The 23036-nt window shown below is 43.3% G+C and overlaps 1 protein-coding gene and 1 long non-coding RNA gene across 3 annotated transcripts in view; one reads left to right on the top strand and one right to left on the bottom strand.

Moving 5' to 3' along the window:
* Window positions 1–21583, top strand: part of LOC142363425 (uncharacterized) — a 22841-nt gene extending 1258 nt beyond the window's left edge. The window contains exons 2-3 of the long non-coding RNA XR_012765737.1: window positions 3969–4098; window positions 21521–21583. This is a non-coding gene — a long non-coding RNA (uncharacterized LOC142363425). The remainder of the gene's footprint in view (window positions 1–3968; window positions 4099–21520) is intronic.
* RCAN3 (RCAN family member 3) lies at window positions 8873–23036 on the bottom strand. 2 transcript variants are annotated; one of them, XM_075437928.1, is made up of 7 exons: window positions 22918–23036; window positions 19380–19420; window positions 17140–17382; window positions 12542–12715; window positions 11791–11962; window positions 10848–11032; window positions 8873–10534 (listed from the first exon to the last, which is right to left on the bottom strand). In XM_075437928.1, the coding sequence occupies exons 3-7, from the start codon at window positions 17332–17334 to the stop codon at window positions 10460–10462; spliced, it is 801 nt and encodes a 266-aa protein (XP_075294043.1). In that variant the 5' UTR covers window positions 17335–17382; window positions 19380–19420; window positions 22918–23036; the 3' UTR covers window positions 8873–10459. The 2 variants fall into 2 exon arrangements, with proteins under 2 accessions (XP_075294043.1, XP_075294044.1); XM_075437929.1 differs by lacking the exon at window positions 19380–19420.

Genomic DNA, 23036 nt, shown 5'->3' with positions numbered 1-23036 from the left:
CCAGAAGTGTGAGATCACCTCCAAGCTGCCGCCGGCACAGATGGCCTCGGTGCCGAGCTGGAAGAGGCTCCTGCCTCCTGAGAAACCCCGACGCAGGCCTTCTCGGAACAGCTGGGCACGTCGCGATCTTGGTACGGCCGGGTTTCAGTTCCTCATTGCTGAGGGTTTTGTGGAGACAGACGGCACCTGATCAGGGCTCCCAGGGAGATCGCCGAAGCTTTGAGATCAGCCTGACTTCTGGGGCACTTCAGTGCCCAAAGGTCTTGCAGGCACTTTTGGAGAAGAATCCCAAATACATCCATCCCAAAGACGGGACAAGTGGTTTTGTCTACTCATTAGTAGAATCAAAAGGATCAAACTGGAAAGGAATCCTTGCCTTTAACCTGTACTGAGCTGGCTTTATTCTGCATTTCCCACTGAGCGGGGAAGAAGCGTGAGACCACGGTCCCTGTCTGCATTTTTCATGTGGAATTGACCCTGATAAAAGGGATCTGTCCCCTGCCTGGGGCCCGCTGCTGCTCCCACTGGAAACCAGAAACCACGTTACCGAGCCTGCAGCCCTCAGTCTGGGCTCAGGTCGTGGTTTACGGCTGCTGTGCTGCCGTGCAGGAGATGTTTCCCCGTCCTGCACCTCAGCTTCCCCATCTGCAACCAGAACTACCACCACCCGTCTCTGTTACAAAACAGCCCGAAACCTATGGATGAAACCTGCCCGATACAAACTCCTGCCTCTGCACGGGAAGGCAGCAACAGGCGCTTCGTAACGGCCCAGAAACATGGGCAGCGCGTCTCCTGGGACGACCAGAGTACATCAGAGCACATACCCAGCTTCCATCGATCACCGACTTCACTCGAGCGAAGGTTTGACTGTAAAAGAATCTGTAAATTATCGCTTTTTGGCGATTGAAACCTGTGAATCTTCAGACCAGACCTTGTTTGAGCTGGCATAGACTGTGCGGTGGGATAACGACTTCCTAACTTCTTTGCAAGACCTTTACAAGCAACAGTTAACCAGCTACCAGTGGGCTGTGTAACCAGATGGGTTGATCTGCGCGTTTCCTCATGCATGCATCAGAAGAAGGGATTTCCCCGTGCTGCTGGGTTTGGAACACCCCACTCCAGCCAAACTCTTCCGCTCCTGCCCGTCTCTGCTGCGTCACGTGGGCAACAAAGCCCAGGGTGGGGGTCTGGGCTGACACCCCCTACCTGAAGTTTTGCTGGAGTTTGATAAGTGACAGCCAGTGACACCAGCGTAGATCCAAGATCTTCTGCTATGTTTCCAGCTTCTCTCTGGGGACAGCTCTAGGAAGGCTGGTGCTCCTGGCAAGACGAGGCTCAAGCGCTTGGTTTGCATGAAGTCGGGCAATGCCAGCGGGCATCTTCTCGTCGAACCCAGTGGGGAACGGTGCATCGCCCTCCTGCAGCCTGCCCCAGCGGCCTCCCCGAGGGCTCCACAGCAGCATCTCCTGCAGCTCCCCGGGACTGAGCTTCCTCCAGCGCAGCCCTGAACCTCGCCTTTCTCACCCTCCACACACGGGTGCCTTTCACTTCCAGCAGGTCGGAGGACAAAACTTGTCCCAACTTTTCTGAAGGCACGAGTGTCTGCAGGCACGGGGCCCGGGTATCGCAGCTTCTGCAGAACCCCAGCACGGCACATTTCTACATATTTCACTGATAAGGCATTGCTAAAGCAAACAAGCTCATTAATGAATCGGGGGTGGACAGAGGCAGGGCTTGGAGAGAGAGCACAGACTTGTTACTGCTGGGTCTGCCAGAGGGAAAGTTGAAAAGAAAGATCTAGAGGGCATAAGATTTCATCTCGCACTTGAAATATTTTCAAAGCTGGAGAACCTACTACTGATAGAAGCCAGCAAGTAGGTGCCTGCCTTGTCCACCTTGAAATTAAGCCTTCAAAGGGAGGACCAGAACTTCTCCAGCCCACAGCTGGGGTCAGATAAGTAAACAGAAGAAAAAGAAATCAGGAGCTGGCTCCAAAAAACAAGAGCTCATTTAAAAATCACAAAATCTAGAGTACATATAAACATTCACAGGGATATTTCTTTCTAGCATTTAAATCAGCTTTTACTTTGGAGCCATGAAGAAAACAAGCAAAGAAAAGGTAAGATTCTTACACAATTGTGCTTCTCCAGAAGCTGCTCCTTTAGAGAGGCACCAACAACCGAGACCCACAACAGACGGCAGCCTCAGGAGACCGCCCCATCCCAGGCTGCACACGCAGCCTGCAGAGAAGCTGGCGTTAGAAACGAGAGGCTTCCTTACCTGGCAGCTCTCAGCTGCTTCTGTGGGAGAAACGCTTCGGTTCAGGTCGCTGACAAGGCAGTGGTGGAGGAGTGCCCTTGGCAGATCCCATGGGACTCGTCACGATGCAGCAGTCCGAAGGGAGTGCGAGATGGGAGACGGCTCACACCCAGCTGGAGCCAGGACACTCACTTCCCACCAAGACCCACTTATAAAAGCATTTCTAGTTTCCCTCACTCATGTACAGCAACTCAGTTACGCAAAGAAACCCGATATCTCACTGCAAACACACAAAATCGCCTGACCTCGCTCGGGCTTGGGGCTGTGCCTTCTGCCCAGCTGAGGAGCGTTGGTATCTAAATGCAGCACTTGGCGTTACACACTCTTTTTCCGTACAAAATAAGACATAAGGAAAGCAGGAGACACCATTAATTCCACTCGATTCACCATGTATTTTTGCACTCTGTGAAACAACAGACTGAAATTGAAACCGTCTTATCCCCAGGGATGCTCTGAACACTGGGGTCCCACGTGGTGCCAGAGAGTGACAGACCAGAACCAGGCAGGGGTTTGGGGCTCCGCAGTCCCGGCTTCACACCGCCTTTGGCTACCTGGTGCATTGAGCTGGGAGTTGGAGCAGAACATCTCACCCATAAATGTGTGCATTTTCCCCAATTCGCTTGTTCGAGCTGGCTGGAGGGCAGCAAGCACATCCACGGCTGACGGCCCACCTGATCTAGCTCTGGAGGAGAAATACAAATACTGAGCAGGTACAGAAGTTCCACCACGTAAAGCACTTTGGGAGCCACTGATAAAGATGTCATCTACAAACCTAAACTTGCCTGGGTGCCAGTCACCTCAGTGCTTGCACCAAAGAGAAAGCAACGGCCACACGTTCCATTTCATAAGCTGGTGCTCAAGGCCAGGTGACGACTGCAAGGAGCAAAGGGAACAGCACCTACCATCGCAGCCAATCTCCTAAAGAAACATTTGCGCTTTTCTAACACAGGTCTTGCTTCAGTCTGGTGTTCACAGTTGACTGGTTTCTACACTGAACCCCAAACTGAACCCCACAGCACAAAACCACAGGGGCTTTATCGCTGGAGTTGAAGAATTACGTTTCAAGATCCAATTATTTAGCAAAATTTTTGTTTAGCTACAAAGCCCCGCATTAGTCACTTCCTGCTAAATCCTTCTGCCTCCATCACACCAAAACCCCATGCAGATATCGCAGCTCCTTGAAACCACAGACTGAGATCTCAGTAAGCATTACTCACCCTTCGTCTTTTCAAGGGAGTAAGTTTAGTTTGATTGGTTTCTTTATAATTACTGCCTCATCCTGCATAAACAAGAAAGAACACGAGGCGCTCTGCTGGGAACAGGAGTGGTATTCCAGCTGCGTACTTCTCCTGGGTTGTATCTCTCTCTAGAGTAGAAGGGGCTTCTTTTAACAGTGTGCATGTGTAAACTTGGAAAAGGTATGAATAGTCACATGGCAGTTAGTAATAATTAATAATAATGGTCCTAACTCCATTTAAATAGCATAAGGTGACAGCAGCCACTGCGACCGTCAGGCAGCCCACCTTAATGTGTAAATAGGAAAAAGTTCTGTATTTTCACCAAATGCTTTTCCTGTTGTCTTTGTGAATTGTTACGAAAACCAGAGTAGCGAGGTACATCTTAAGCTGTTCTCCACATCCCGTCTCCAGGACGAAACCAGAGCAAATCTCTGGGGTCTGGATCTGGTGGAAGGCACAACTGGACGCTGAGCAACCCTAAAGCAATGGAGCATGCAGCACCTGGCAGATCCCCAGCCCTGCCCAGAGCCTGCCGGGCAAGGTAAGACTCAGGGTAAATGCTTTCTTGTCTATCTTTGCCACAAACTTTTCAGAGCATTTATGAGCTTATACAAATACATCCAGAGCGGCACGCCCTCACACGGCTGCCAGGCCCTACGGGCTGGGACTACCCAGCAGCACGGGCTCTCACCTAATCTTGCTCCTCAGGGAGCTCTTGGCTGCCTTGATAAGGCTGAGATTTAGTTCAAGGTGAGTCCTAGAAAGTGACTGACATTTTGAAGCTACGCCCACAGACTCAGCCCCTCTTGTCTCCAGTGTCAACTGTTTCCAGGGCAGCCTGTTGGCCATTTCTGCATTCCCCAAAGAGGGCTTCATGGCCTCTGTTGCCACCACCAAGACAAAACTGAGGCCATCTTCAGCAGCCTGGCAAAATCGTGAAGCTGGAAGATGCTGCGCACGCAAGAATTTCTTCCTAACAAGATTCCAGAGCCTGGATGTCAACAAACACTGGAAGCCCAGCTAATGCTTGTGTAAGCGTGACTCAAGCCTGCAGCACTGCTAGCCTGATCACTGACTCTGGGCCATGGCAGCACATTTGGAAGGTTCAGCTGTTTCAAAAGCATTGCTTTCACTGCATGCAATAATTTCTATGAGCTCTGTCAAAGCTCGAGACAATAGCATTTGTGGGAGAATTTGGGATTGTTTACCAGCATTGGGCTTCGGGCCTCTTCTCATTTTCTTTGCTCTGTATCATCTGTTCTTGATAACGTCCACAGATGGAAAGAAGGACTCATAGTTTGGACAGAAGCGGGCTCAGAGACTGAGCACAGCTCAGCTTCTGTGCTTACAGAACTGGTGTAACGTTTTGCAGCGCAAAAGCTTCTCCATCTTACTGTTCTGGAGGTCAGAGTAGTTTTTCATGGAAATGAAAACCAGAAAGAGAATATTTAGTATAACTGTTGCTCAGCTGAGCTGCTGGACACCTCCGACATCAGAGGCAGCATGACAACACAACAGCTGCATTTAGGTGCCACTGGGAACCAAGAACAGGAGGGATGAAATGAGCCAGCAAATGAGTGCAGACACCAGGAGGAATTGCAGTATCTATGTGGCTGACACTGCTGTGTGTGGCAGACACCGCAAGCTTCACAGTGACAGCAGGGCAGACACAACCGCATAACAAGTAACAGCTCTTTCTTCCCACATGGGTGGGAGAAGTATCTCCCTAAAGCAGAAGCAGCTCTGGAGAAACTCCAGCTCTGTCCAGGGCCAGTAACCTCACCAATGCACAGCAGTCTCTCTCTGGTGAGGACAAAACACAGGAGGCAGAGCGATTCCCTCCCATCCCACCCCTTCAAACGTTGCTGAAAAACAGTACCGAGCCTGTAAGACTGTCACAGCTGCACCAGAAGACAGATTACGTTCCTTCCTTGCAGAAATCCAAGGCAGAGCTTGAAGCAGAATTCAAATCTCCTGATTCTCGCTGCTTTGTTCTGAACAAGTATGCTCCCTTCATGGCAGACATCTGAGGAGAGCCAGTCACATCCCCTCCTTTCAAGTAAAACACCCTTGGAGTTTCTGTATGAAATATCATCTATATTAGAAAATAAACATAGAGGGTCCCACTGGAATGAAATGGCACACAGCAAAAGAAACCAGAAAAAGCCCAGTGTAATTGTTTCCAGGCACCACTATGTGCTAAGTACCCTTTCAACTATATATATATATAAAAAAATCTTAATTTATTAAGTGCCATCTCTGCTACAATGCTTGAGAAGGGGTGTGAACATCTACAATGAAGCCAAATAAATGCTCAGTAAAAGCAAATGGGTTCTCTAAAAGCCTATGCGGCAAAAGAGAGGGAGGGTGTGACTTTCCCAAGTGCTTGCTTGTGAAGAAATCCCTCACCAGGTCCTAAATTTATCGCCCTTATACTATTAGCATATAGCCATATGTATAAAGCTCTTTCAACATCAGCTACTCAGTTTACAGGTCATCAGCCACCAATATCCCGTTAGCAGTGTTAGTGGAGGACGGAATGAGATACTGGGATGCTCCAGGACAATCCTAACGAAGTCAGTGAACGCCCAAGGACACAACATAACGCTCAGTTAGAAACCACAGGCCCACTTTACAGCCTTGCAGCTAAGGAAGTGACATAACCTAATAATGTGTTAAGTCTCACTGAATTCATACATTCAGCTCACACTTCCAAGTAGGTTTTGTACTCCTCCTGGATCACAAGGTCAGTTCACAGCACCACTGATTAAATTTGCAGTTTGCTTGCAACTAGAAGTGGAGAGAGCAGAGCGAATATACTGGACCTGTATTTGTCAGAAAAAAAGAGGGAACAGACATTTTACAACAGATATGACAACCAGCTAGAAATTCATTATTACCAAGTCTAGAATTGTATTCTGAAAGCAGGACCTTGGTACTGTATGTGTACCCACAGTCACAAAAAAAGTTACAAACCATACCTGCAAGGGACGGAACTGAACTGCAGCGACGAAGCGACCTGCCCCAGAGAAGAGCACGGCTAAGCCTGGTTGCTCTCCCTAATCCCTGCTTGCTGGGCCACGTCATTCAAACAGGAGCACGGTCATTGGCGATAGCCAGGAAGGATACAGAACTTGTTATTATTATATTTTATGCAACACAGCAAAACAACAGATTGCGATGTCTTCCCCGCTGCCTCACCCTAGTACTGCTGACACCTGGGTTTCCGCTGATGCTATAGCTGGAACACGTTCACTTCACTACGGAAGTCAAACATTCCCTCCTACAAGCCTCAACACGTTGAAATGTAAGATACCATTCAAAAGAGGATTTCAACACATTAGTTAACATTTAAAATACTCCGTGTTTTCTTAGCACAAATATAACTTAAAGATACAATACAAAACCCACCAGAGCACAAGGTACCACCTGTCTCTCCATTATGGTGAGTACCGCGATACTGACACATGGTCGGTCTCTAGCCCTGATCGTTAGGTGAAGACACATTCAGACATTGTGCAAGCCTTGCTCAAGCTGAGCGACCGATGTCAGCAGACAACCCTGCAGCCACGCTCACTTAGATTTCAGCTCAGTCAATAGCTACGGGAGAAAAAGCATTTTATCTTGCTCAGAACAAACAGCTGCTTAAGCACGCGTTCCGTGGAGGTGTCAAGGACCACAGTTCCCTCCCACCGACTCCAGCGTCACCAGCTCACTCCCTTGCTGCTCCCCGTGCCCCAGGCCGACCTTCGGGTGTGCAGCACGGAGAAGTCCCAGGGTGATGTATTGCAGGTGCCGCGTAAGCCCACACAGGAACAAAGGCTCACAGATCCAGCCAGGTGCGCGCCTCCTGTTTGCTTTAGCAAAGGAAACACTTCTGCATTTTTCTCCAAGGGCACGAGGCTTGGCTGTGGTCTCTTTCCACATTAAAAGCACGCTGGACCATGAAGCCCTTCTAGCAAGTTTTACACATTAAGCGGAGCAAGTAAACAAAACCTGGTAAGCGTTAAGATTCATAAGACAATCTTCTGTTCTGGGCTAAAAGAGCTCAGTAATCCAAAACCAGACAAAAAAGGAAATAGAACCTTTCAGAAAACAAATCAATCAAGAGACATTTTCTGCATGAGGTCTTTCTTGGGGGAAGCAGCTCAGGAGCAAGGTAGCAATAGAATGAGAAGCAGTAATCACAGGATTGCAAAACCAAGGCCCATCCGTAGCTATCATAAAATAAAGTCCCCCCACAACGTTTTCTCCAGAATAGACAGGCAGACTGCCCAAAGAAAAGACCACACTTTTTTTCAGCTGCTTCTCGGGAAGAATGCATTAGAGGAATTCGGGGTATTTATTTATACGCAGTGCAAGCTCAGAAAGGGCTGAGTTGGTGCCTCTGTGCAAGCCTACTTCTAAAAACAGCCCTGCAGTTAATAGCGGGTCAGTGATTAACAGGTTCTGATGGTCATTACTGAATCATCACATGGAGTAAATACAGCAAATTTGAATTTCATTCATTTGACAAGGAAGGCTCTGCCACCCCGGAGATTATGGATGGAGAGAAAGCAGAGTAGAATCAATTCCGATATTGATTGATGGCTAAATTCAAGTTTCCTTTTTGTGACGCCTCTGCTGTCACAGAGACAGGGCACGGCTTCACGTACAGTAACAGGATGTGATTTTGTAGTATTTTTAATATAATTCAATTATATTGCATCACTGTGAGTCAGGAGAAGGGCACACAGCCTCCCTCTACCGGTTAACACAAAAAACGCTCCCGAAATTTGCCCGATCCATGAAAGAGAGGGGAACCTGCTTGCAAAATCAGACGCAGCGCCAACCAGCTGCTGTTTTGTAATTCTGTTGACCAACGCATGCACATTTTGTATAAAGTCTCACCATTTCCCCCCTGTGGAAATGGGTTTTTGAGATTTTCTGAAAACAAGTAATTATTTACCTTCCTACAACAAAAACTTTAGAGCTAAACAGTGCACCCCAACCCAGACATTCTCTACCACGACAGTCTAAGCAGGAGTCAAACTCCCACTCCAAACTAACATGAGGTAAACCTCCAAATGGAACTCTGCTGCCACAGGCACCCAAAGCCACCCTAAAAACCTTCTCAGGCCCTCCTTAAGCCCAGCTCTGCCCAAGATTTCTCTGTTGAAATCCCCAACTTCTTCAGCACTATTTTTCCAATAATTTGCTTACAGAAAGCCATCAACTATCCCAACTGTTCTCTCAATTGCACAAGCATACCACACTATTAGAAAACTTATGTGTCAAACTTTGGCCAATGAGGAATATAGTTAAAAAACCACATGTGAATGGCACTGCATTGCTTTTATTTTAAATGTCTTTACACAGTGAAAGATGTTGGAATGCAAGTTGTTATACATTTTACACAACGTACACTGACAACATTATTTGCTTGATTTGCCTTATAAAACTGTTTCTGAAGGTTTTCCACTTTTTCCTACTTACAACAACTTCTACAATAGCGTAGAAATTAAACCATTAACAAAATACGAACACCACAGAAAATCCAAAATGGACCTCTGGAATTTTAAAAATACACAAGCTTGATGGACAATACAAGATTTTCATTTTTTTTTTAATACCATGGAAAAGTGAGACACAGAATTGGACTTCGAGTGATTTTAATACCTGAAGAGATACATAAATGTCATGCCTGTGGAGGCAAGATGAACAAACCCCATTTTCCTACCTTTTTAATATATACTATTCCTGCCTCTGGACCAAGGACCTGCCTGCAGGATCCCATTTAGCAACCTGAAGCTGGTGGCAGGGAGGGATCACGAGCTGGTACAATATGGAGTTGAAAACTACCACGCTCATGCAAATTCATGACCACCACTGTTTCTCTCCGCCGTCAATCAAGTGAAAACACTTTTGAAAATTCAATAAGCACGTCATGTAGAATTGAAACACACTAAAATGAATTTGAAAAAGGCCAATTTCTGAATGATTTTGAATATATATGAACATCAGCAGCCTGGTCTGTTCACAAATTTTTTTTTTTTAATAGAAAAAAGAAGAATCTGTCTAGACTAAAAAAACTTGGTTATAAAATAGCATAAAAGCATAGGAGCACGTGTCATTATACCGAGGCATATTTTCCTCCTACTAAAACACTTAACACAAGATCACAAAATTAAAAGATCTGTATTTTAAAAGATGCATCCTGGTCTCAAAAGTAGCAGATGCTGTATCAGACAGACAGGATGCCACACAGGAGAAGTCTCAATGAAAAACAGCAAACAAGGACTGAAACTGCCTAAGAACTGGCTAAGCCAGGCAACTGACTGTCTTAAAAAAAATACGAAACAGACTGGAGAAGTTTAGGAGCAGAAGTTAAAAATTAACCCTAGATGGTTTATCTCCTAACATAACTTAGTCATAACAGTCACTGAATTTATTTATAAGTGTAGGCCATCTTTAAGACTGTAGAGGAATAAACGTTACCGTATTTTCAGAGAGGATCAGAGACAACACATTCAATAGCTGAATCCTTATTTCCCTTTACAGATTGTAACTCACTCCTCATTAGGTGGCAGTGCAAAGCATCGTACCTGTCAGTGTACCATCACAGCTAGCAGCAGCAGTAGTGCTGGCAACAGACTTGGGGTCTGTCTTCTCAGTGGACTGTGGTTCTTCCTCCTGTATTCTTCTCTGTGTAGTTAGCAAAACTACTCAAATTTAGTTCTGTACGTGTATTTGTGCCTCATGTCAAATTAAAAAACACATACTTGGCATTTCTGAGAAAAGCAGAGATTCATCTTCACTTCAGAAGATTACTAGCTGGGAAGAATTTTTAGCATAAAGAGTACATTTCACTTGCATTTAACACTATATTAACTGGAAGCTGTTGTACCAGTGAAGATCAGCTTTTAATTGCTACACAACGACCCTTCTTGAATCCAATCGTGGCAGTAAGGTATTACTTCAGCACTTGGTACATCACACTGTACAATATAAAGAAAAGGGTAACATCTTAAAAAAACAAAAAAACAGAACAACACAACTAGACTTCCTATTTTTCACTATTTCAAGTCAAGGATTTGCTACACTTGGGGTACTAGTCCCTAAGATTAAAGTGCTTTTCAGAGCGTTGGCATCCAAAATCTGGAACATGAGAGACAACTACAAGTAAAATCTGTTGTCGCTATACATAACATATAGCAGCAGTACAGACATCAACACACGTACTCATTAAGTGTCTGATTTCTGATACTATCTTGAGCATCACACAATTTAACAGTGCATAGTACCCCCTACCTCCAGTGTACAATCAAATGCTTTAGATTCATTCAGTATTGTTGCAGGTGGTTCTGGACGCCTTGTCTGCATGATCTTCTGTTTGGGATTTTTTATTTCATCTTCTTCTTCTGTCTCACTTTCACAGACATGGACAACCACACTAGGAGTTGATTCTGTTCCTGCATGAAGCTCGTACTTTTCCCCTGAAGAGCAGCAAACAAAAGTCATGCTAAGAACATCCCCAAGGAAAAGTATTAAGCCATGTTATTTCAAAAAACTCCTTAATATCTGCAGTAATACAATCAAATATTAATTTATTCCAGACCTGTTAAATGGTTTTAAATAGCCCCTGCATCTGTTATACTGTACTCTGAATCCAATCAATCTTTTAATTGATATTTAAAGGAATGCAGGGATGTAAAAAAGCTATTGTGAAACACTGAGGATATCACAATACAAGCAGCATACTTTTAAGTGACATCATTTATGTTGTACATTTATACAACATCTGTAAATGAAAACCTACAAAAGTATTTGAGAACATTAAGCCTCCTGATTCCCCACCTTTCACAGAAAGCAAACAGCACGTTTTCTAGGAAGGCTCAGAAAGAAGTTTAATGATATAACGCAAAAAGTATGTATTAGCATCCTTAATAACGGCAACTGTCCAGCTGCAAGAGACTGAATTTTTCATTCCTCTTCTTGGTTGACATTTAATACTGAGACTATGAGAAAATTCAATAAATGGATGTGATGGAGCTAGTACCACACAATTCGGTTCTGTGCTATACTTTCAAATTAACAAAGTATGTAAAAAAAGTGAGGGATCATTTTCTTCAAGTACAATGCACCACATGAGAGACTCAGTTTCTTCTCACATAAAGAAAGATAAGTAGATAAATTCCCTCGATAACTATTTTTGAAGTTAAGTAACACAACAAAAGCAGGTAAATATTCCTACCTGGTCCCAGCTTGGAGACAGCACAAAGCAAGTCATAGTTTATCAGCGGAGTTGCATCTTCACTCTGTTTCCATCCAACTGGTGGAGATGCAGGTGGTGATATCAGGAACTGTTTGACAGGTTGTGGAGGGAGGAGGTAGGACTTGTCGCCTATTTCGCTGGACACCTGTACCTGAAGCGAAAAGCCAGGAGATACAGAGTAAGATAACAAATATTAATTCTCTTTTTATTTAGTCTACATCCCAAATAATTCATGCCCATCCTCTGTACTAGCAATGCTTAATTCAGCCTAGCTCTAAGAATAATAGTACAGCTTTTGTCAGTTCTTTTGGTATGACACCTTGGAGAAATGCTGCAGGTAAGCAAATGCTCTATGTAAATGTTGACAACGTAGCTGTATACGACACTTGCAAGCTGCTAATCCAACAAGAAGAACACGCCTGTAGAGAACCTATTCTAAAGAGATCTCTGGACCCACTTAGCTTCTTTCAGCACATTTCTGTTTATATATGGGGGAGGGTGGTTTGTGTCACTACACAGCAACTGTCCCACACTGATTACAACTCTACAAGCTCGAGCTGAAAAGTAAAACCGTCCTCTAACGCATGAATTTTCTCAATGAGTGAAAATAATACATCTTAGTGCAGAACAATGAGGTTGAAGGTAACTTCAGATATTTATGACAAACAAAACTCATGGGCAAAAGTGGAGCAAAAAAGAAACACGGACACATCTTAGTGTTCCAGAATACCTGTGCAAAGTACAGCTTCAGCTTTTTTCCATTGAAGTCAGTCTCATGCAGTTCTATCCGTGCTCTTGCTGCTGCCTCTGGATTGCTGAAGTTTATCCTTACTCTTCTAAAGCTTTTAAATAACTGGAATGTAACTTGATTATCGTAGACTGTGAAAAGTGCTTCAAATCTTTCCTAGAGATGAAGCACAAAGATTCTCCAAACACAAAATGAACATTTTCACTCGAAAACACATTTTCCTTTCACTTTCCTCTCCCAAATCCCATTCATTTCCTTAATTGCCTAAACCTGCACATTCCATACTTCCCGGCTTGCAAATCTGCACTCAGTGTAGCAGCACTGCTTTATCTCACTAAATCTGAATTCCAAGAGCACACCGACGTGAACAAGCCTACAAAAATCTTAACGTATGACCTGCCACCTACCGACACTCACTCGAAAGTGCAGATGTCAACAACAGCACTGGCACTTGCACAGGACTTTCACCCAGGCATCTCCCAAAGTGCTACGCAAATCAGTTAATTTTTATATTACATAAACTAAAGTACCGACTGCTTAAGCAAAAGGTCAAAATTCTCAGGATGAATAAGACCTACTCTTCCAGAGCAGGAAGAGCCAAAAATCTATTACTACTAAACAATATGTTCACAGAAATAAAAAAACATGGAAAAGTCATGTTTTATTGAATATGGAATCTTATCCTCAGGTTCTCTGAAAAAGAATAACTGCATTGTTATGAAATTCCATCTGTTTTGATTTACTAGTTCTCTGATATACAAAAGAACTAATTTGCAGGTATTTCTTTTTTCCCTAGTGTAAATGCACTAGGAAATTTCCTAGTGTCATTCACTGTAAAAAGTCAGATTAAAATCAATAGATGAGAGTATGCAAGCAATCTCAATTTCATTTACTATGTTCTGATAATATTCAGTTATTCAGAGAGATCTACACAAGCAAAGAAAAAAAGGAATACTTTTTCATTAAGAACTCTTTCCAATGACAATAGTTCATTTGCTTGATTCCAACAGACACTGATCTCTTTACAGAAATCCTGCTGATGCCTTCATTCCTCTAAAAATAATTAGAGGAGGAGGGCTTTTCACTTTAAATAGGGCTGAAGAAATTCTTCAGATGATGCCCATATCAGCTATAACAAAAATATTTTCTTGCGCAATTCTCTCCAATCTGTACAACGTCAAGGTCTTTATTAAATCGGAAAACCTGTTCCTTCTGTACACTGGTCAAATTTTGTACTTGACAAACACAAAACCGCAATCTAGTGGATCAACCCTGCAACTGAAATGATCAAGAAAGTGTTCCAATCATGACATTACCCTCAAAAAGGTGAATATTTGAGAAAAACAATATATACTTTTATTCTATCTGAATTTTTCACCTTTTGCTGTTAGAACTAAACTTGAAAAAACACTTTCAGATGCTATGTAAAAGACAAAATTGTTAAAAGACATATGCCAACTTCGACATCTTACAATTTTTCTGTAAATGTAACATGTATTTAACCCACAACACTCAAACTGAAGTGAAAACTGACTGCATTAAATTCAACAACTTAACAGTCAATTCAAGGTGAACTGTTAATGTTTAAGTGTTGCTGTAACAAATCAGCAGTAAAACCAGAAATACAGCTAGAAAATGTCAAAAAAATGGATGAAAGAATCAGGGAGAACTAGAACCAGAGCAAAATGCTTTGTAAGAATTAAATATACTGATTTCAAATCAACAGGGTCTTTCTGGCCTCTTCTCCCTGTCAGAGTATTAATCATCACTCGTGAAGTTTCACAAATGAAAATGCCGAGTACAAAATATTTGTGCCTACACACAGAACCGGGCAATCTATTTTGTACAGCTGTGACTAGTATAACATCAGGGAAGAGGAGGACCGATTCTGATTTGTCTGCTTGCAAGTGCTGCTAGCTCTGCTAGCATTACCAAATGAACTAAAATAACGCTGGGCAGCAAAACCACAAGTGCCACCAAAAAAACCACTGCCCCCCCCAAAAAACCTAAACCCCAAAACCACCACAAATTTTCAGATTGCTTTCTGTTCGTGCGCAGACAGCACGATTTCCGTTTATTTCACGAACTGTTTGCTGTGCATTCAGCCTTGAAAAGAAGTTGTAGGCCCTTGAAATGTGTGTCCAGGGGCTGACTAAGCTGAATTTCATAGAACAGATAAAAGCCATATATGATATCAAAGCACCTCTATTCTTCCAAGCACTAGGAAGAAGTTTGCATAGCAAACATTCAATTTATAGATATAATGTATAATTCTGACCTATTCTAAACTGCTGTCTTGGCTATGACAGTCAGCTTGGATCAGCTTGCTGACAGTACACTTTACAAACTAAATCTGAAATGAAAAATTTAAAATTTTAAAATTGTGGTTAAATTTACAAGCGGTTTAATGTGGCAACTAATTATCCCAGCATCATTAAAGAAAAAGTGAGCACGTCTCTCTTGATACACCTCCTATGTACAGACACACTATGGGAATAATTTCATGGAGAAAAGCAAAATGTGCATTAAAATGACAAATCACACGCAGACATGCACAAAACAATTTAGCAAGGCAACAGTTCAGGTGTGCACTTTCTATACTGGACACACAATGAATTATGGGGCACTGTTTCTGTAGCATCAGAGTTCAATTAGTCCAGTGCATTATTTAATGTTCCATTGATTAACTGATGCTTCACCACCTTCTTCCAAGGGTAGTAACCACCGAGACAAACAGAGTGCTCCCCACTTACAAAAGTCTTTTGAACTAGAAGCTCATCCACCAGAAACGGTAACAATTTAAATTAGTCATTGCCGAGTTAAAAAATTATCTAGGAAGGGAGAAGTCATCTTGCATTTTTTTTTAAGTAGATAACATATGACTGACACACTCTTATTCATTGCCTGCTTTGTTTTCAGTAAAAACAGCACTAATACACAAGGCTAGAAATGAACTCTTCCACCGACATACACAGGCTAGCAACAACTCACACTCTTTGAAGAGAAGCATTTAACACCAGGCATACAAAGCACAGAAACATAGAATCATAGGTTGGAAAAGACCTCTAAGATCATCGAGTCCAACCATCCACCCAACCCCATCACGCCTGCTAAACCATGCCCTGAAGTGCCACGTCTCCACGTCTTTTGAACCCCTCCAGGGATGGGGACTCCCTCACTGCCCTGGGCAGCCTGGTCCAGTGCCTGACCACTCTTTCAGGAAAGAAATTTTTCCTAACATCCAATCTAAACCTCCCCTGATGCAACTGGAGGCCATCACCTCTTGTCCTATCGTTAGCTAGTTGGGAGAAGAGACCAAGCCCCGCCTCAGTACACCCTCTTTTCAGGTAGTCATAGAGAGCAATCGGGCCCCCCCTCAGCCTCCTCTTCTCCAGACTGAACAGCCCCAGCTCCCTCAGCCGCTCCTCGTAAGACTTGTTCCTCAGATCCCTCACCAGCCTCGTTGCCCTCCTCTGGACATGCTCCAGCAACTCAGTGTCTGTCTTGTAGCGCCGGGCCCAGTAATGGCTAACAAACTAGATCTCATTCTCTCTATAAAACATGGGAAAGAAAAAAAATAAAGCATCACATCTGAAAATAAGCCACTAAAGACTCAACAGCCTTTTCTGGCACCTGTTTTTTGTACCCACAGCAATACACTTACAACAAACAATGAGAACAACAGCTCTCACTATGCAATAATCACCCTCCCTACCCAAAAGGAGATCTGTAAGCTGCTTTACAAACTGTTTATCCGACACCACGTGCATGTTCTCAACTGATCGCTGTTCCTTTTATTTGGAACATACTATGTCCATTTGTTAGGAGCACTGGCTTAGGAATTCAGCTCACTAAATATCTGAAAGATTGACTTATATGTAAATACACAATTCAACAACTCTAAGGCACAGAGCAGCATTTCCTATCTAACACCACACCTTTCCCTCAGATGTTGCAAACTTCGCAGCAAATCTGTAGGCTTCCTGAGTACTTTTGCAAACTGAAACTGAAGAAGCCACAGACCAAAGCTCTCCTATCAGCCCCTCGATTTTCCCTCACTCATGTAGTGTACATAACTATTCCTGACGCTGTTGGAAGCAATGGGAAAGTACAGATTTGACGCAATACAAATGTTAGCAGGCCAGAGAAGATTTAGTTTGTTATAAGGTCTTTATAAGCCACTTTCAAGGTGTTCAAGTAAGAACAGCATCCTGCAAATTTATAATGCTCTTTCAACAGAATCCTTGCCTTGAAATAAAAGATTAAAATATGCTTTCAGATTTTATTTAAATCTGCCCTTGGATTTGGTACCTTGCATAACGAGAAAAAAAAAAAAAAGAAGAGCTCTTTGTGGGAGAAGCACTGTATATCTATTCACAATTTCAAATGCCAGAAAAATGTAGTATTATCTGCTCTTTGGTAACTGTACTCCTTCTGATCTGAGCTTACCAGGTAAATAATTTGGCTTGTTCCCCCCCCCATTATAATATGCAGTAATACACTGAAATTCCAGACAAAAATGTTCAATAGCTGTATCTATACTTACAACACTACACACCAAACTCCTCTCTCTACCTTACCTTTTCTTCCTGTACCTCGAACACAGCTTCATGAACACTGCAAGCAAAGAGTGAGGTAGGCAAGTCACTTAAATCCATCATCTCTTCCAAATCATCTTCATTTTCTCCAAAAATCATCTGTTCTTCTTCTTCTTGGTCACTGCTGTAGAGGTCTGACTGGCTGTCACTCCAGGACTTCATAGTATCTCTGAGCATCGCTCACCCAAAGCAACTCTTCTTTATGTTCCAGTTTCTAGTAGGGGTCTGCCATTCCAAAAAACAAAACAAGAACAGAATGTGAAGATACCACATCATCTTGCTTTGACTGCTCTTTAAGGCAAATAATTTTACAAAAAAAGAATAGAAATCAACAAGAAAGTTGTTCTCTCATCCACAGAACAGAAGCACCGTATCTCATTTCTATAAACGGGATAAAGACGCTGCTGTTCAGTCTATGAAAAGGAAGACAAAGACACTCAGTCCAGTAAATGAAATTTCTCCTCCCTTTACTCTGACATAAATCAAGAACTACCATACAGTTGTAGAAGCTTTTCTCCACGACACGCTTTTCAGTTAACAGCAATTTCTTATTTAATGACTTAAAAACACTTCCCAAGTTATCAGAGTAGTCTTCTGATATTTAAAGAAATATCTTTATTCCACCAATGGAAACAGGTGTCTACAGCAAAGTTAAATCATCAGTCCAAAGCCTCTCCAAGCCAGTGGCAGATACGGGAAGAACAAACCCTAAGATCTCCTAATGTGAGGATATTTCCTTCTCCTAAGCACTGGAGAATGCCCTTCCGATAGGTAAGAGAGTATCTGCAGCCTTGAGTAAACACACCAAGGAAGAAAAAAAAATTTCAAACAAGCAAGAGACTAAATAGAAGACTTTAGATAAACCAGTTTTTACACAATAAAAAAAGATTTTAATGAAGCACCTCTTTCGTCACCTATCGCTGCAAGAATCACGAGGAGGTTATCACACTACTGCATATTCTAATGTAAATGATAGAAAACATGTAACTGTACTATATCTAGATTTGGAGGGGGTGTTAATTTGACATAACACTAAAAAAATGTAAGTAAATGTATCGTGTTTCATTGGCAACGATCTCAAGTGAGTATTTACTTAACTAGCTTATGCTTTTGAAGCAGTTAACGAGAAATGCCATCACCTGACACCAGCATGCATTAAAAAAATGCGTTAAAAAATCCATACTGAATCTATGCTCACTCACGGGAAAAGGTTCCAGACAAGTTTTTTAATTAACAACACCCGAACACTCTCAACTCTTCATAATGAAGGAGAAATAGCACGTGAAATGGGAAAAAATAGATTTAGTACCTATTTTAAGTCTTTACACACTGCTTAGAGACACGCACACAAGGTGTGAAGTTAAACGAGTTAAATCAACGTAACCTCAGTGTGGACACATAAAAGCTGCCTGCAGCAACGTGTGCACATGCACACACAACTGCACCAGTTCACTGTCACACCTTTAGCCAAATCAACACAAAGTCATGCACAGACCTGGCTAAATTTTCCCAGCACAGCAAGTTTCAAAATTTTCACAGGAAACACTCCTCAGCATCGCAGAAAGAAGGATGTAAATGCAACAAAACGTGGAGCTGGTGGAAATCTAATTTTTTGTGCTCACTGATTCATGCAAAAAGGAAAGAGAAAAGGAAAATACGCCAACACAGTAAAAAGAAAAGCCACCATCTGGCTTGGCAGCACAGACTCCAAGAGAGTTCTGGACTCATCAATCCAACATGCAACTGGACACAGACACCTACAATCAAGCCAAGCTACATGCAGAGAGAATTGAGAGCAACATGCTTGCCTTAACTTGGTTTTGGTCCTACCTCCCCAAGCATTCCCGTCGGAGAGGAGTACGGATCACTTCCAAAACACCTAAGCCACACCTGACTGCCCCAAACCCCTCGTCTTCTGACAAATCAAAGAATGAGGAGACTTGCAAACAAGGCAAGAGAGCAGAACTGGCACAGGAAAAGGAGAGTTTGGAAATGCTGGCAAGTAAATTCAAAGACTTAAATTAACGGTGAATAAGAGAGGAAGTAAGGTAACATACAGATCAACATAAAGTAAGGTCAAGTTGGCCACGCTACAAAGAGCTTTAAAAGTTCAGTCTGTCTGAGCCTCACACACTACAAAATAAAGTCAACAAAGCAGACTGGAAGCAGGCAAAAGCATCAAGAAAATAAGATTAACGGAGTGCAGAATTATTGTGACTTACAGTGTGCCTGCAGTAGTACTCCTCTCTTCATTCTGTTAGTACTGTGGAATCAGACATCACAATTAAAATGAGATAGAATTTAATCCACAGATGATCAAATGAATCCATTACTCCTCCTTTAAAGTTGTTATTATCTATTATGTCATTTCAGGACCTGCAATCTGCAGATTACCAACACCAAATACTGCAGTGACCACAGAGATGTTCCTCTGCTTGGTATGTCGGCACAGAGGAATAGCACATCGGGGAAAAAAAAAAAAGAGCAAATAGATGAACATCATAAAGGCAGATCTAGGTTTTTATTTATACATATAAGACACCTGAACTCTACATTTCCGGCTAATATTCTGTACAATGAGAATTTGTATAGGCTCCTTGAATAGAAAGGAGGTCTTTTACACACCAACGAGATGGAAATATCTGCTTGAAAATAAAGTAAAACGGATACTGTTAAAAAGAGCAATACAAGACACCTTCTAAAACACCAACTTAAAGACATAAAGAATGCACTGTGGGGAAAAAAAAACACCCCAGTTTTTCCTTCTTTTGCCAAATTTGGTTAAAGTCATTCAGAAAATTAGAATGAAGTTCAAAGTTCCAGCATGAGGAGGCTCTAAAACTCTGAAGCTGTTATTTTGTATTTTGAAAAGAGACGGTTATTTCCATGTCTGTTTGGTATAACAGAACAGGGCAAATTCACAAATGAAAAGGTAACAACATACAGAAGACAGAGCAGTAAAAGGCAACAAAAATAGGCAGGTAAACAATACAACTAAGCAAAGGTCTTTGCCAAATCATCTTTGAAATTGGAGAGGGATCAGTAACAAACAACAGAAGTGTTTGCAAACAAATGACAGGAGCTCAGATATCACCAAACACCACAGACACTGTAACAGAGGATGGGAAGAAAAAAAGAAAAGGAAAAAAGCCAATGAAAAGCCACAAGATCTAGCTTTTTTTAAGAATTAGTTTATATAACATTAAATGATTCAAGCAACCTATGAAGACAGGGATAAAGTGATGGCTGCAAGGTCGCTATGATTTTCACCATGCACGAACCGGTCAACAGTACGCAAAAACTGTCGGGTTAGCATCTTAACATTAAAGAAATTAAACTTGTAGTTTCTGCATCTTCAGTCTTCTGTGTCCTGATTTATTTCATCCAGCTGCATGTGAAACAGGCAATCAACAACTGTCACTGTCTACCAGTGTGTTCCCACCTTCAAAATGCACACAGATTAAAACAAGCTATTGAGGCACGACTGCTTGGAAACAGAGCTGAGTGGACAGCCCTGGTGACCCTGCGCTGCAGGCCTGACTTCTGTTCCCCACAGAGGATCGGCCCTGTAGACCTGTCACAGCGCAAATACCCTTGCTATGAGGAAAATGCCGCTTTTCGCTCAACAGCAATCTGTGGTACTATGATACACATCGAATTCTGCACGGGCGTGCGTTACTGCACAGAAGAGCTGCTCTGCAGATTTGTAAAGAAGCTTAAGGATCCTGATGGAAAACACACAAACCTGCCTAGGCACACTGCATCCAGCTTTACACACAGCAAACACCCTCACTGGCTTCAAATTTTGTTAGGTATGAATTCAACACGTTGTAATACTTGCATACAGCAACAAAACATTTTACTGGAAGGTATTTTCTGCTCTGTAAAAAGGCAGTGGGTCTCAAATGATGTGTGTAAACAATACTGGAGAGCTGGGGCAGTTTAAACATCCCCGTTGCCATGAAACGGATTACATTTTTTTTCTTCAACTAGTAACAAAAATTGAATTACCAGAAATCACTTGTTCCTTCAGAGAACAAGAGTAGAAACTTGTACACTATTAAGCTGCAGAAAGCAATGCAGTTATTCTTTAATTCCTGCAAACAGTCTGCAGGGAAAGTGATCTAATAGAAGCAATCTTAATCAAAGTTAAGGAAACGTTTCAGCAACAAGATCAACAGTTCTGTATAATTTACAGCATGGTATTTCTTGCTAGCATAAAAACAAAATCTGAAAAGCTTCTGTAGAGAGCACTGAACTATTAAAGCTACTTCTGTTATGTTTTGTTTTTTAAAAAATAAGAATGCATCACAGTTCTAATTTTTTTAAATCCTAAACTTACATGGTTAATTCTTTTTCACAGATTGTTTTTCCTGACTTCACCCAAATCTGTATCAAAACACTACGGTTACTGAGCAACGCCAGAATATGTAAAGCTTCCCTGAAATAAGGATGAGACAGGTAAGACTGATGTATGAATATTAACAAAGAAGTACCGTTGGAAACAGTACTGTGAGAAGTGGTATTTTAACAGACTAGGTGGAACTATTTTATTGTGCAATTATCAGACAGGAACAAAAACCAGAAACAGAAAACTCCATGTTTGGTAAGTACACCGCCGTGATTATCAGTTCAACAGCCAAACTGCTCTGCTTCAGCTTCCCCCATGCAAAAAGGGAATTACTTCACTCACCTCCCCGGAATGGTAAGAAGTACCTAGTTATAAGATGGTCTGACATGAATGAAAACATACAAATGCTAGTTATTTATTAACATCGGCTAATTCTTACTGCAATAAACAATTCAAAACTATAAGCAAATTCACTGTGTACACAACTGACAATACCTGTTAGCAAGCTGCTTGATCACTCGCTCCTTCTTAGATTTTAGATTAAATGGCCTTGCACAGCAGGACTAAATGGATCCCACGAACTAAAGCCACTTGATAAGACCTTTTACTAAGTCCTTTGTTCTTCTGAGAATTCATACCTGCTTATCATTTAAATACCAGGTGACAGGCACCTCTGAAACCCTTTAAAGCCAACTCTTCCTACAAAGCTTAAGGTCTTCTGAAATTTAAGCAAGCTGTGGAAAATGCAGCTCCTGCCACTGAGAGCTTTGGTTCCTCATCAGCGCACGGGCACAGGCAGCGCTGGTGGCTTTACCTCCGCGTCGCCTGGACCCGCTCTTCAGGCACCGCTGAGCTGGTTCCCATCATCGCATCCTATCGCTCCAGAGAGCGACCATCGGATCGCTTCCCCAGAACCCTGAACACAAGGACTTAGAAGCGGCACGGCAAATCCTACGTGAACAGTTAAAACTGCTCTGAGGAGTTTACCAAGCCGGGCTCAATCCCGCCCGCCCGCGGAGGACTGGTCTACCCAGGGGAGCAGTCCCTGGCCAGCGACTGGGCTGGGGGATCAACACCCAAGCTCAGGGCTCATGAGGTAAACACGGGGGCCGAGGCAGCAGCCCGCTCTGGCGTTATTCTTTAAACACCCCCCGCCCCGACCCTCTGTATCTGCCCGACCGAGTAACTGGTAGCGGAGAAAGCAACTTCCCCGGCAGCCACGGCCCCGCGGGACGGGCGGGCTCGGCCAGGCCTCGCCGCGCCCTCCCCGACCCGCGTCCGAGGCTGCGGTGGGTGCTCGACGCGGCACAGCCCGGCCCAAGCAGACGCCCCCGGGCCGCCCCGCGTCAGGACGGGACCCCCGGACGGCTGAGGGGACGGGGGAGCAACAGATGGCGGGAGGCGCTCACCGTCTCCTCGGCGGGGATCCCCTCGGCGGCGGCGGGAGCGCGCACGCCCCAGCCGGTGGCAGTGCGGAGCGAGCGGCTGCAGGGGGGGAAGCGGCCGGAGCGCGCCTGCGTGCGCGCCC

The sequence above is a fragment of the Opisthocomus hoazin genome, chromosome 17 (genome assembly GCF_030867145.1).
Source record: "Opisthocomus hoazin isolate bOpiHoa1 chromosome 17, bOpiHoa1.hap1, whole genome shotgun sequence".
NCBI lineage: Eukaryota > Metazoa > Chordata > Aves > Opisthocomiformes > Opisthocomidae > Opisthocomus > Opisthocomus hoazin.
The sequence above is the reverse complement of the archived record's forward strand: the minus strand, read 5'-3'. Positions and strand labels throughout refer to the sequence as shown.

What these genes read in the sequence shown, in the direction of transcription:
- RCAN3 (XM_075437928.1), bottom strand. Translation starts at nt 17,334, where the DNA reads ATGCTCAGAGATACTATGAAGTCCTGGAGTGACAGCCAGTCAGACCTC. An exon ending in TGAAGCTGTACTTTGCACAG is followed by an intron (nt 11,963 to 12,541) that starts GTATTCTGGAAC and finishes TTTTCGCTTCAG; the next exon opens with GTACAGGTGTCCAGCGAAAT. An exon ending in TGTCTCCAAGCTGGGACCAG is followed by an intron (nt 11,033 to 11,790) that starts GTAGGAATATTT and finishes GCTGCTCTTCAG; the next exon opens with GGGAAAAGTACGAGCTTCAT.